The sequence below is a fragment of the Exophiala oligosperma genome (genome assembly GCF_000835515.1).
Source record: "Exophiala oligosperma strain CBS 72588 unplaced genomic scaffold supercont1.8, whole genome shotgun sequence".
In the NCBI taxonomy this organism is placed as follows: domain Eukaryota; kingdom Fungi; phylum Ascomycota; class Eurotiomycetes; order Chaetothyriales; family Herpotrichiellaceae; genus Exophiala; species Exophiala oligosperma.
In genome coordinates this window covers 1,905,426-1,920,060 of record NW_015622825.1, presented here as the reverse complement: position 1 = coordinate 1,920,060, position 14,635 = coordinate 1,905,426, and the positions used below count along the sequence as shown (strand labels likewise).

Here is a 14,635-nt window from a genome sequence, read left to right as displayed (position 1 = left end):
CCATAGCCATCAAAATGTCTTCGTCCAGGTCAAGTGCAGAATCAAGACCACAATCAGCCGAAAAGATGTCATTATCCCAAAATGACGAAATGGCTGGGCCATTGGATGTTTTGCCTAATGGTAGACTCCGTGAGTTGACTGCCCGGCTCTCGTCTCTTAGCTGCTCTTGTGTCTGGGAGTCGACCAAGGCTACCGGCTGGCCTTCTGGATTCCGGGGTGTCCAAGTTTCTAGAGGGCTGAAAATGGATGATGAGTCTCTACCTACGGTTTCAGACTGCATGCATGCGCCTGGAGGAAGCAGGGCTGGAACGTCAGGTTCTGGACCGCAGGCCAGTCCTCGATCACGACATCTCTGGCAAGGCCGATCATCTGAGCATTTCGTCTTGGAAGTTATGCAGTGAGAACAGGCTTTTGCTGCTCGGTTCCGTTTCTTGATGTGATGCTCCGCATTGCGGCTCACAGAGACGTGGATCGCTTTGTGGCGATCCAGAAGATCTCTAACAAATTAGTTAGTGAACCTGGACATAGGCAGAGCACGCGGATATCAAGGAGCTAATTACTTTCGATTGAAGCTTTTCGGGCATAGATTACACATGTAGGTACGATCATTCACATCTGGGACACTATCAGCAGCAGGACTCGAATAGCCGGTGAGACTCACGTGACCGGCAATGCCTCTTCACATGGTCCAGTCGACCAAAATGTTTGCCGCAGCGTTTGCATTGGTAAGTAGGCTGGCCGTCTGTCCAGGTGTGGGTGAAACCGCCTAACAGGTCGTACGTGAAGACTGGGCTTCCAGCATTGCTAATATCTGTTCTTAGAATGGGCCGCTCGAAGACCTGTGATGGCAGTTCTTTCTCCGTCGGGTTCTCAAGTCTACCGTTCATTCTGGCTTGGTTTTGCTCCAGCTAGCACCGATAACTGAAGATGAGATGAACAGTGGAAAGTAGCCAGGTTCAAGTTACGGTGGATGAAGAGGGGCCGATCGAGATTATCATGATTCGGGATCTTTGCAGAGGGCCAAAGTCTTTAGCTCGAATACCCCTCTCGGAGCCTCGTGTCCCGGCGAGTTCAATTACGGCATGTGGGGAGCATGTGAACAAGACATTTAGATCCACGACATGTGCTGACGGCCACTACAGTAATACGCGGTTCACTACACGTAGACTCCAATTGATAATTTTCAACTTGCTGCTAAGACCACGTATCAACACCACCGTTTTGCCAGTGGGCTCAAATCTACCATTTTTGAAGGAGAACAGTTCAGAAACGAGCCTCGTTTGCCGCCACGTTACGACCGGCAATATGTCCAAAGACAAGCGCTGGTCCAACCATACCTCCACCACCAGGGTAAGCCATGCCCGTGAATCCTGCGCTGACTGTGCCGGCCGCGTAAAGGCCCTCAATTGGGCGGCCACGCACGCTGAGGACTTCCGACCTGGTGTTAATCTTGGGTCCGCCCTTTGTCTGAAGCACGCCAGAATAGACTCGGCAGGCATAGAACGGCGCTCGCTCGATGGGACCGAGTGTCTGAAGGGTACCCTCGCGTGAGCTATCGCCAAATGCCAGATCATAGCTGCTTCTGCCTCGACCAAAATCGGGATCAGATCCGTTCTCCACGTGGGCGTTGTACTGCTTCACTGTGGATTCCAATCCATCCGGGTCAACACCGATGCTCTCGGCGAGTTCCTGTAGGGTTGCAGCAGTCTCCATCCAGTCCGGGATAGGATCTCTTGGCAAACGAGTTGCGAACGGATAGCGTTGCATAAATTCAGCATCGACGATAATCCAGGCAGGCAGATTTGGGTAGTCGAATTTCATCTCATCGAAGTTGTGCATGACTCGGCCAACGTCATTGTAGTTATGCGCTTCGTTGACGAATCTTCTCCCACTACGATTAACCATGATAGATCGAGGATGTGCTCGTTCGCCTCCAGTCAATCGGTAGAGTTGGTGTCCATCGTATTCTTCTCCTGGGATGCAAATTGCAGGCATCCATGCAGCCTCTTTCGTGTTGGCGATCGCTGCTTGAGCCTCCATAGCCATAATGAGTCCATCCCCCTCACAAGACGGCGGACTCAGCGGTGCTTCAATGGGACCGGCCACATGATCCTTGACCAGGCTTTTGTTCCACTCAAACCCGCCGCTGGCGAGGATCACACCCCGTCGTGCTCCAATTCTGTGAGTTCGGCCCTTCACATTGTCATATTCGAGGCCGACAACAGCGCCATCGTCTATCACGAGGCGACGTGCACGAGCATTGCGACGGAACACAACCCCTTTGCTGAGGGCTTGCTTGAGCAGAGCTGCTATCAGTGCCTCTCCGCCCCCAACCAGCCCTTTGGAGAGGCGATCGCGGAAGACGGCTGGATCAATCAAGTTGATGCCATGCTGGATGTCTTCCCAGCAGAACGGGACCGGGAAGCTTGGTGCTGGCCGTAAAGCTGAGCGTGTGTCCCCAAGTTGCCCTGCCGGGAATAGTTGTGGGGTCAGCGTCCGTCCGAAAGTGCCTCCTGGGTTCTCTGGCTGGTAGTCGGGCAAACTTGTAGCGTTGAAGGAAAGAGATCCATCGGCTTCGAGGAATCGGATTACAGCAGGAGCTTCATCTAGATAGACCTCTGCTAATTCCATGTCCATTCCGCCTAATGATAGGCTACGCAAGTAGGCGAGTGCCTGCTCGCGTGAATCACTTGATCCGACCTCGTGCATATGATCATTGTTTGGAATCCATACGCCACCTGCAGAGCATGCGGTGGTGCCTCCAAGCTTGTCACTGCGCTCCAACACGATCGCTCTTGCGCCGTGGTACTCTGCACTCAAAGCTGCGGCGACGCCAGCAGCTCCAGATCCGACCACGACGACATCAACCGTCTCGTCCCAACTCAGCATGTTTGACCGGTTCCCCTCACTCTGGGCCAGAAGAACGTATCACTGTACTTCTGGCGGGGGCTCCTCTGGTGTCCGCAATGTTACCAAACAGCTCGAATGCCTTGATGATTTTCTAGCTCAACTCCTGGTCCAAGTACATAGTCGGAATTTATCAACAGCGAATGAATAATGGCGATGAAGTCGACGTGGAAGAGGGCAACTTCCAGTAATAGAAATGCTAGACTATACTTCAAAGTGTTCGGCAATGATACTTTCTGTCAATGTACTTGTGGCTAAACTAATACTACAACAGATTTCTCGATTCTCGATACCAGTAATAAAATTATTACTCGACCCCACCGGAAGAGTAGGGGCCGAGCTTCAAGCCAAGGCACCAATATTAATTAGAGGTTTGGATACAAAGAATCCACCCCCTCCTCTCCCGGCTCCCGAAATCTCCGCTTGCTCGAGAAGTGATGCCACAGGATTCTGCTTGAACCTAGAGTCACGAGCTAAAGAATTGAGAACCGGAGAGATTACGTTGACACTTCCCGGGATGTGCTGATCTTGGTAGTAGGCTGCTTAGACCAGAGCTGGCCTTCTCCTGACGTGAGATAAAATAGCTGAAGAGGTCCAAGGTCTTCCACTACAACCGGGATAGCGAGTATGGTGGGCTCAGTTTGGGACACATAATTTTCTGTCCGCCATCTGCCGACACCATCCAAGTGCTTCAGAGACGATAAAGAGAAGCCAGAGTCAAGCAGATCGCGTTAGCCTCTCCAAACCACCCCTAAGATGATACCAATGTTATCTTCCACGCACTCCAGCATCTTTGCACTTGGTATAGCCATTTGCTGCATATGGGTACTTAAATTGCTCCTAACAGTATGTATAATAATGCAGATCTTCACATCAATCTCCTGCTCCAAGCTTGTTCTCGCTGACTGGCGCACAAAGACCTGTTATAATGTCCTTTTCCATCCATTACGGGCAGTACCCGGCCCATTCCTGGCGAAGATCTTCCCACAGTACATGGCACCCGCGATGGTTGGAGGACATCGTGCACAGGTAGGATCAAGATATGACAATAAGACCGGATTGATGTCCATAAAAGTCGCTGACGATGCTCAACAGAGTTTGTTGAAATTGCATGATGAATATGGCCCGATAATTCGTATTGGCCCTGGGGAAGTTTCAATTGGAGATTACCAGCTCTATCGGAAGATCTACAGCCAGAATACTACCACAAAGGAGGACTCGTTCTACAAGGCTACCACACTTCTAGGCCACGAGAATCTTGCTAGATTCCGGTAAGAAAGCATGTAGCGATAGTTTCCATACACAGCTCTGACTCTAGACCGTGTCTTTTAGAAACAAGGCGATGCATTCAGCCCGGCGCAAGATGATGAGTCAGCCATTCTCTCAACTGGCAATCAATGAAAACGAGGCGCTGATTGCAGAAATGAGTGAGAGACTTGTCGAGCGGATTGTAACAAGATCTGCGGCCTCTCCGACAAGGACTGCCGACATCATGCCACTGTGCAAACTATTCAGCCTGGAAGTCATCTGTAAAGCAGCTTTCAACAAGGACATCTCTGCGCAGTCGATTGAAAATGCGGTGACATTCTTGCAGGCGATGGAGGATACTCCGAGAGTCCTCATCATGTCATCAATTTTTCCGTTCCTCAGGCGATGGAAAAGACTTGGTGAGTATATTCCTGGCTTGGTCGGTCACGCGTTCAGACAGAGTAAGCTCTACGAGCAGTTCATGAGATCGCTTTTTCGCGACTTTCGACATGAATCAAAGCTGGACAGCACAGAGCGTTTCATGTGTACACCACTCCTACGAAGTGAGGACGCATACCTTGGAAGACGACTTAGTGAGGACGAGGCTATCGAAGAGGCAATGGGGCTGGCGTTTGCAGGCAGCGGCACGACATCTTCTACACTTGTCTACCTCTTCTACATTCTCTCGAAACCGGAGAATCGATATATGCAACTGAAATTACGGGAAGAGCTTCAAGGTGCAGGTTGCAAACTAGCAGAAGTGAAGGACCTTCCCTACTTGAATGCAGTGATCAAGGAAACAATGCGTCTCTATCCGACGATCATCTCAACTCTTCCACGCGTCCTTGATGTCCCGCTGGAGTCGGACAAGATCGTGGTTCCAGCTGGTACGATTGTCGGTATGCAGAATTACGTCCACCACCGGAGTTCATCGGTATACGCAGAACCAAATACATTCCTCCCCGAGCGCTGGATAGGCCAGCCTCCATCAAGTGATCTGGAAAAGGCATTCACGCCGTTCAGTTTAGGATCCAGAAATTGCATCGGCCAGAACCTGGCGAGGGCAGAACTGCTACTGGCAGCTAGCCTGGTTTTTCGGCAACTAGATTTACGCCTCAACGAGGCTATGACGGAGAGTGATATGGACATGGAGGATCGCTTTGCTGTATCGCCCAAAGGGATGAAACTGTTACTTGACGTTTCCGAACTGTAGTAGCTTTGTTTCGACGCGGAAGAAGCACTTGCTCATGGGGAAGGAAAGGTTTGTTAGTCCGGGGTTGGTCTGTGGAATGCCGATCTTGTGGGCAGGGAATGACATTGTCCCTCAACGAGAACGAAGCTCCTTTTTGGTGGGGCCGATATTCGCGGCCGGGGCAATATGCCGTAGAGAGTGACGATACTGAGTAACAATTTATATCTTCTCGTACTCCTGCACCATATGGAACTTCTCCACTGATGGAAGACATCCGTTGCACCAGCCTTACACTTCATCCTTGGTAACTCTCACAGCCTCTAAGAATCCTTGAGTCTTCTACGGGCTTTCGCCAGGAGTTATGATACCAGCCATCAGCCTAGAAGATCATTTTATATCTGACGCCCTATATGGTTCACCCTCGGTGTCCAAACTCGGCCTACACACCTTCCCACCTCAGGTTGTGACCCAGCTCCGGGATATCAGAGACGGCAGGATCCGGGATCTTGACCATGGAGGTATTTCTCTACAGGTCATCTCATCGGTGCCGTGTCTCGAAACGCCTGAGGTTTGTCGACGAACCAATCTGCAAATCGCGCAGTCTGTGAAGGACTTCCCAACTCGACTCCGTGGCTTTGCGTGCCTTCCCATGACTTATCCGGAAGCAGCATGCGCCGAACTTGAGTACTGTGTCAAAGAATTGAACTTTCTGGGAGCTTTGATTCCAAATCATGCAAATGGTATCTTTTATGACGCAGAGAAATACCTCCCATTTTGGAAGAAGGCCGAAGAACTTGAGACACTGGTTTACATCCACCCGACACCACCAGATCCTACACACGCCCACTTCTATCTTGGGAATTACCCCAAGGATCTCGGTCTGATGTTGGGAATGCACCTATGGGGCTGGCACGCAGATGTGGGCAGTCACGTTCTGCGCCTGTTCTTTTGTGGTCTTTTTAACAAGTTCCCCAGACTAAAAATTGTGCTTGGACATATGGGTGAGATGCTGCCTTTTATGAAAGGCCGGATGCAGTATGCCGCAGGTCACAGCTGGCTCCATCTTCAACGGACATGGGACCAGGTATGGACTGAGAACCTGTGGTTCACCACAAGTATGTTTGATGTGACGGCCATGGCATGCCTGATTCGATCTACATCTATCGATCGTATCATGTACAGCGTTGACTATCCTTTGGTTTCCATGGATGATGGGCTGCAATTTATCAAGCAGCTTCGAGAGAGTGAGTTATTAACCGAGGAGGAGATTGAAATGGTTCTCTACAAAAATGCACAGAAGCTACTAGGGTTGAACATTAAATAATACAGACAAATCCGGGTCGAGGGAGTCGACCACTGGCCAGAGTGTGAAAATCGCCGGATAGACAAAGCTTCGATCATCTTATAGTTTGCCATAGAAAATGGTGCTCATGTACACTTGCACATCTCTTGTCTGAATTGCATTGTCTTCATTGAAAATCCCTTTGCACACGCACATAGCATTTCATCTTTTAGGCACAAAGAGACCTCGTGTCATAGCTTAGTTATTCTACGCTGGTCCGTTTTCACGATCAAGTTGATATATTAGAGATTCCCTCAATTTAACTTGAACATTCACATTCATAGTGGTTGGTCCATGTGGTCGGTCTCATCAAAGAAGTGAGCGTGGCTTGAAAATGCAAGGCAATGCATCAGGCTTCAAAAACCATCGAGTCATGGTATTGAGCTCGAAATTCGGATCTGCAAGCTCGATGTCGAAGTTCCGAATAAGCTCCACCAAGGCTTTGTTCATTTCCATTATGCTTATATGCCTGCCAGCACAAATTCTCGACCCTTGGCCGAACTATGATGTGCAACTCGTCAGTCAAAGTTCTGATTCATCCATCCCACCATAAATAGTGGTCTGCTGTTTGACCCACCTGTAGCATGTAGCGATTCATAGTCTTCTCCTCGCGTTCAAACCATCTTTCAGGCCGGAAGATGTCGGCATCCTCGCCGAAGATCTCTTTATTTCTGTGCACGACATATGGGTTCATTCCAACGCGCGTCTGTTAATATTTATATCAGCATTCCAATAGAGAAAAAGCTGAAGACGTGGGTGGTTAGCTTACGCCTGCTGGTAGGTATTTCCCAGCGATAGTGCACCCTCCCTCCGGGACATGTCGAGGAAGGATGAATGCCACCGATGGATGAATCCTCATACCTTCTTTGATTACCGCTTGCAAGTATGTCAGTGATTGAGTTTCACGGAGTTTAGCGGGCTTCGACAGCTTATTGTCAAGTATGGCTTGATCGATCTCTGCGCGAAGTCGTTTATAGGCTTCAGGATATCTCAGCAAATGATAAAAGGTAGCGGTTAGCGCAATCCCGGTTGTGTCAGAGCCTCCACCGCTATATTAATGTCAGCGATGCACCGGAAAAGGGTCGATTACAGACATCCAAACTTACATGGTCATGGCTCCAGCTCTGTAGACGTCAGACATTGTAAAGTCATTTGGATGCTTTTCATGTTCCTTGAGGAAGCGGGACAGCATATCTCGTCTGTCAGTAGACCTGCCTTGTCGAGCTTGAATCTCCCGAATAGCCATCTATCAGCCCAGTCAGTACATATGTCCTATAACGTAAGGTTGAAAAGACCTACGTCGCCAATTATTCCTGAAGGTGGTTTCATGAACAAGGACAATATAGGGTTCCCAAGAAGCATCCAATGATATGAAAATGCCTGGCCAACGAAGGAAACATACGCCTGGAACTTATCAATGATCTTGGTCGAGTCGGCCACATCCCTGGCTTGTTCCATGAAGCCATAGCGCGAAGAAAATGTAAGTTCCCCGATCACGTCAAATGCATACCACTGGAACCATTCGGCCATGTTCATAGGAGTGCTGTTGGAACCGATGTCCTTGATTCTGTGAATGAAGAATTCCACCGAACTATCAACAAACGGCTCCAGTTCTACAATCGAGGTCATGGAGAATGCCCCAGCAGTGTACCGCACTAGCTTCTTATGCAGCATGTTGGGAAGTGCTGAGAACTGGTGGACACCGTAGACGTCGGGAAATCCGAAGAGTCTGTAGAAGTCTGTCTGTGGTCGAAGTTTCAGTCATCTATGGTCGTTCTGATCTAATATGAAACTCACTTTTGGGAACTTGCTTCCGATGCTGTAGAGGAGATCAACCGCGTTGAGGTCATTTGTGATCACTTCATTGGGGCCTGTTCGCACGAGAGGGCCTGTTGAGGCCTTAGCGTCCCGTACTTGGGCCTATGCCACTGGTTAAACCAAGGATCATACCGTGCAGCTCATGCAATTTCAATTCTGTCTGTTCAATATGACCATAGTAGACCTCTTTGATGCGCCATGCCCTCGTGACTGACGCGGCGAAAGGGCCAGGGACAGTACGTAAAGCTGTAAGATAGCGTCTTTTGATTGAACGGACAATCAGGCTGCCGACAAAAAGGGCTATCAAGTACCGAAGAGATGTCGAAGAAAGAAGATCCATGGGATTGGATCTGTCTCCTACGATGCCTGAGTCCTTCGAAAAGAGGCCAAAGAACATGATATAGCTCTTCCTGACGGTGGTAATGGTATCTGTTCTTTACGTCGAAGGAAGCGTTCGTTTTGCAGGCAAATAAACTCAAGAGTAGGATTAGTAGTCGCTTAATGAGCTACCGAGTACTCTTTAGTTGTGACCGAGTCCCCCAAAGCCTTATTCCACCGAGCCTTCGGAGGAACTCTTCCACGGGGCAATTATGTGGGGCACAGGGGGTACGGAGAAAAATTGCTTGCTAACCCTTCGACTATGAACCCCAGGAAAGTCATTGACGCGGTTAGTCCGAGCGAAGGTCGGGGTATATTACACAAGATGTTCTTAAAATATTGTAGAGAAATGAAGTTGCCGGAGGGGCCGGTGGAACTCGGAGCCCTGGGTAGGGATCGACTCTTTCGAAGAAATATGCCTAGCCCGCCGCTCAGTACCCCGGTTCGACACCCCGTCCGGGGCCCCGATCTCCGGCAGCCTTATCACCGTAGGAGTTTGAACGCTTTTTTCGAAAGATATTAAGCAGGTGAACACTGTTCCTACCTCCCCTGGCTCAGAATGGTCTCAAAAATCAAGATCATCTTTTTGCAACGTCAATCCAAGTACTTCCCATACACGACGTCAAGAGGCAGACACAAAATGTCGACAACGGTAGCAGACACAGTCAATAAACAAGAAGCTGAACATCATGAAATGGAACAACTGACGAAAGTCAACTCGAAAGACTCTCTTCACCGTAACGAGCTGGGTCACGATGCCACTGACCTCAGAAACTATTGGGCATCGCCACGACTGATCGGGTCTATCTTTGCTGCTTTTCTTCTGGCCAACAGCATCTTTATTGGCTATTCAATGCCAGTCAATGTCCTCTCCGTCATCAACGTTGATATTGGACCTTCGCCAAACATCTACCTTATCTCTTTGGTCAACACTCTCTTCACTGGAGTGTTGCACCTATTCTTCGCTCGGCTTTCCGACATCCTAGGCCGACGTTATTTCCTTGTTGGTGGACAAACTCTGGGTGTCATTGGCTCCATAATCTGTGCTACTGGGAACAGCGTCGATGTTCTTATCGGCGGAAGTGTCCTGACTGGGATTGGCGGTGCGGCAGGTTTATTGTACCCTGTGATCATCCACGAGTTACTTCCCAACAAATACCGCCATTGGGGACAGGCTGCGATAACAGTGACAGTCCTGCCAACCTTGGGATTTGGCCCTGCTATTGCGAGAACAATGATTGCCCATACAGCCGTGGGATGGAGAGGAGTTTACTGGTTGAATGTCGCCGTGGCCGGAGTATCAGTGGTTCTCTTCGCCACCTGCTACTTCCCACCCAACTTCCATATGATCAATAGCGAGATGACCAAGTGGAAGGAAGTGAAATCCTTGGACTATGGAGTTAGTATACAACCAGAACACATCATTGTCGCTACCACCTACTAATGTTGATCTCAGGGTGTTTTGCTGTACTTCGCTGGCCTCATCCTAGTCCTCCTCGGATTCACCTGGGCGCAAGGTACGTATTCCTGGCAAAGTGCACATGTCATTGCGTCCTTGGTGGTGGGCTGCCTTCTACTTGCCTCATTTGGTGTGTACGAAACATTTATGCCACTCAAACAGCCACTACTTCCTGTCCGGCTTTTAAAGATTCCGAATATCGTAGCCTGTATCTTCATTGGCTCGACGATGCAAATGGTCTGGCTTGTTTTGAACGTTTTCTGGCCAATTCAGATCAGTATGCTTTTCACCACGAACGAAGTTACCATCGGCTTCCTGTCCTCTACGACAGGGATAGGCTTGGTTTTCGGAGAGCTTTTCTTTGCACCACTCTTCAGGAATATAGGCTATCTCAAATGGCAGATGCTGGTTGCATGTTCAATGACTGCTGCATTCTGTACCGGTATGGCGGGCGTGACCTACGGGACAAAGGGCATGGCTGTAGCTTTTACCGTCCTTGCTGGCCTTGCAAACGGATGGATCAATCTCGTGACGATCGTTATTGTTGGACTTGTGGCTCCACCCAACGATATCGGTGTTGCTCAAGGCTTCTTTGGGTCAACCAGGCTAACCTTCGGCACCGTTGCTGGTAAGTCAACATGTACCCCCCTTAGGAGCATCACTATGGTGAATTAACGGTTAATCTATAGTCAGCGTCTTCCTAGCAATTTATAGTGACCGACTAGGTGCCTTTCTGCCTCAGGAGATCACTACAGCTGTCGAGGCGGCTGGACTACCAGCCAGCAGTATTCCAGACCTTTTCGCAGCTGTCGCTAACGGAACTCAAGCAGCACTCAAAGCAGTGCCTGGCATAGACATCGGAGTGTTAGACGCCCTTACCTTGGCCACCAAGCACGCATATACCCATGCATTTAAAATCGTATATCTATCGTCCTTGGGTTTTACGGGTATCGGACTCATTGCGGCCTTCTTCGTCAAAGATGTCAACGACTATCTCACCAATTATGTTAACAAGACTCTCCATAAGCCTGGCACGGGAAAAGCTAAGAAGGTCGAGGTGTAACATAGGTTGTCTTACTTGGTCAAGGGTTTCCTTTGGATCTGTACGTGTTTGGACATTGGGGCTTGATTGTCTTGCCATCTGTGGATGAGATAGCTGAGATTGCAAGTAGTACATTACTCTACGTGCCTTGAAAATCTCATATGGATATGTACTCGAGGTCACTAATTACGTCACCATCAGCCCCAATGTCGTCTTTGCATGGCGTCAGCACAAATATGAAGTCAATTCAACGACTCGTACTTACAGTCCATCCTCAGGCTCAGTTCTATGCTGAAAATCAGGCATACATCAATGTTAGAGCTTGTGCTCCGGAAACTTGTGGTCTTTAGCTCATGTTCACATTGTGGATCAGGGTTCAACTGGTCTCATACATCGTCCCCTGCAGCTGCAGTCTTGCGGTCGTGTACTCGCACGCTGAAGCGCTCAACTTTACTTCCTAAGTTCGCGGCGAAGCTATAGCCGGAGGCTCATTAATCACTTCTTACCAGGCACTACCATGCGGAACGGTTGCACAACTGGCCAATGTTGTGTCTACAGAACGTACGAGTGAGCATCCCGTTCCGATGGGGATCGGAATACTTGATAGAACTCATGATGGCCCCACCCCCTCTACCATCCCGCCTAGGACAAGGACTACATCCCCGGGACGAGCTCGATACTGGTGCATTTCCGAGATAGACTCCCCTGCCGGCACGCTTCCGTTGGAACTATGCTTACGGTACCGTTCCAATTGGCAAAACAACTCATCACTTTTTATTCCTATGTCGCTGTAAGTTTAAACTTTCCAAATCATAACAAGAATCTATATCGTAGCGATATTCAGTCTGCCCCCCGGGCCGTTATTCTCTGAACCAACGCTCGATCTACAATCCTATACTTTTTCAACTTGAATCGCAACTTGAGGCGCGATGTTACCGGACGAAGTATCCGTCCTCATAGTTGGAGGAGGCGGCAGTGGGCTTTCATCCTCCATCCTACTGTCTGATCTGGGCGTAGACTCTCTGTTGATCGAGCGACGTCCCGGGACGTCGCACATGCCCAAGGCTGGCGCTCACAACCAACGCACCATGGAGATTTTTCGTCGCCATGGTATAGCCGATCAAATCCAGGCGATTGGTATGCCCGCCGAAACCCGAATTCGATCCACCTGGGTAACCTCTCTTGGGGGAAGTGACGAGTTGGACCGGCGAGAATTATTCAGCCTCGACGTGAATGGAGAAGGTGTCTTTCGGGAAATATTCGAGAAAGATAGTCCCGAACTCTCCGCCGGTCTGGGTCAGTATCTTCTCGAGCCTCTGCTCCGTAGCAATGCAGAAGACAGAAACCCAGGGAAGGTATGTTTCGGGTTCGAATTAACCCGCCTTTTCCAAAATGATGGCGGAGTCGTGGCGGAAGTTCGCGAGGTTGCGAATGGTCATGTGCACAAGATTCGCGCACGATATGTTATTGCGGCGGACGGTGGCCGAACGGTCGGACCAATGCTTGGTATTTCGATGGTTGGACAGTCTGGTCTCGCAACCATGACGAGCCTTTATTTCGGAGCGGACCTTTCCGAATACGTGACCGACGATGTGGTTGTCCATTGGTTCGTTGGCCCTCGATTTGGCTCGTGGACCGGTGGCGCTTTGGTCAAGGCTGGTCCAAAGAACTGGGATCGCCATTCCGAGACATGGACGATTCACCTCATGATCCCACCTGATGAGCCGGACGCCCAAAATCTCACGAAAGAGCGTGCGCTCACCCGTCTCAGGGCACTCTTGAACCTCCCAGAGCTAGACGCTGAGATTCTGGGTGTCAGCCCGTGGCATATTGAATCAGTGCATATTGAAAAAAGCCACGTCGGCAATGTCTTCTTCATCGGCGACGCAGCTCATCGCCAACCTCCGACGTCCGGGCTCGGCTTGCAGTCGGCGATCCAGGATGCGGACAACTTGGCCTGGAAGCTCGCGGCAGTGATAAAGGGTTGGGCCAATGAATCAATCCTGCATACTTATGAGACCGAACGAAGGCCAGTGATCCAAGACAACATCGAGTATGCGCTGTTCGCTTTTCAAAACCAGTTCGCATTTGAAGCCGGAATTGGACTGATCCACGCCAAGACACCAGAGCAGAGGAAAGCAGTATTCCTAAAGTACCTGGAAGACAGTCCTATGGGGAGGACACGTCGCGCAGTTGGAGCTGAAGTGTTTGGTACCGGCCGCATGGAGCTTGACCCTCATGACCGAGAGATAGGCTTCCATTACGAGGAAGGCTTAACGATTCCTGACGGATCACCAGCCCCGCTCCGAGATCCGATGGGCATTGCCTACACCCCGACGACTCGACCAGGTCACCGACTGCCGCACGTTTGGCTGAACAAACGTGGTAACCGCTTGTCGACTCATGACCTCGGAGGCATCGGGAACTTCATCATACTCACCGGCTCCAGGGGGAAAAATTGGTGTGAAGCCGCCACACGATTGTCTGGTCAGTCGGGCATTCCCATCGAGAGCTATCGCATCACAGCTGGTGGCGACGTTGGTGATCCGACAAGGTCTTGGGCCAAGTTGAGCGAGATCAGTGCCGACGGTGCACTTCTTGTACGGCCTGATCGCTACATTGCTTGTCGCTTTCCAACGGCCACGTCTGATCCATATGAGACGCTCGAACGCGCTCTGACAAGCCTTTTAAAGCCATCAGCAGCTCAGACTAATGTCCACAGCACCAACGGCGGTCTCGGGGTTGGCTTGATGGCCTGAAGCATTCCCAAAGGCTCAATTGGGTTTGACCGAATTGGGCACTGGTAGTAGACACACAATTCGCCTGTGCATGTAGTGTATGAGTTAGAAACTACCTAGACCAGAATAGCTTGAGTCGCTCATATTCTAGAAATCATGCAAAGGGTTCTAACCGGGGCAATGCAGGGACGCGGCGTAGGCAGTTTATTATTAGCCGGTGCTACTTATCGTTTGGCGCACGCGTCGAAAATGAATTGCTGCAAGCTTAGGTAAATTTCTGAGCAAGCTTAAGTCTTACAAGATGCACGTTTGTCGAGACTTTTCATACGCTGAAAAGTGGTTTCTCGGTATCGGATTCCCCGCAGCCTCTCGGGATACTTCAAAAGGTGAAGCCGTTGTCCGATTGAGTTTCACTTATGATGCGGTGGCTGAGGCAGCACGCGTGTCCCGTGCCAAAGCGGTATTTGAATCGGAACAAACACAGCTTCCAGTTGCTCCATAGTATATAGAC

General features: G+C 50.0%; 1 protein-coding gene across 1 annotated transcript; it reads right to left on the bottom strand.

Moving 5' to 3' along the window:
- Positions 1-6,998: 6,998 nt before the first annotated feature.
- PV06_08602 (uncharacterized protein) lies at positions 6,999-8,904 on the bottom strand (the record flags this gene model as incomplete). Its single annotated transcript, XM_016409955.1, has 7 exons — positions 6,999-7,190; positions 7,267-7,395; positions 7,459-7,738; positions 7,796-7,935; positions 7,989-8,432; positions 8,487-8,578; positions 8,640-8,904. 7 exons carry the CDS (start codon positions 8,902-8,904, stop codon positions 6,999-7,001), a joined length of 1,542 nt encoding a protein of 513 aa, XP_016260263.1.
- Positions 8,905-14,635: the final 5,731 nt, after the last annotated feature.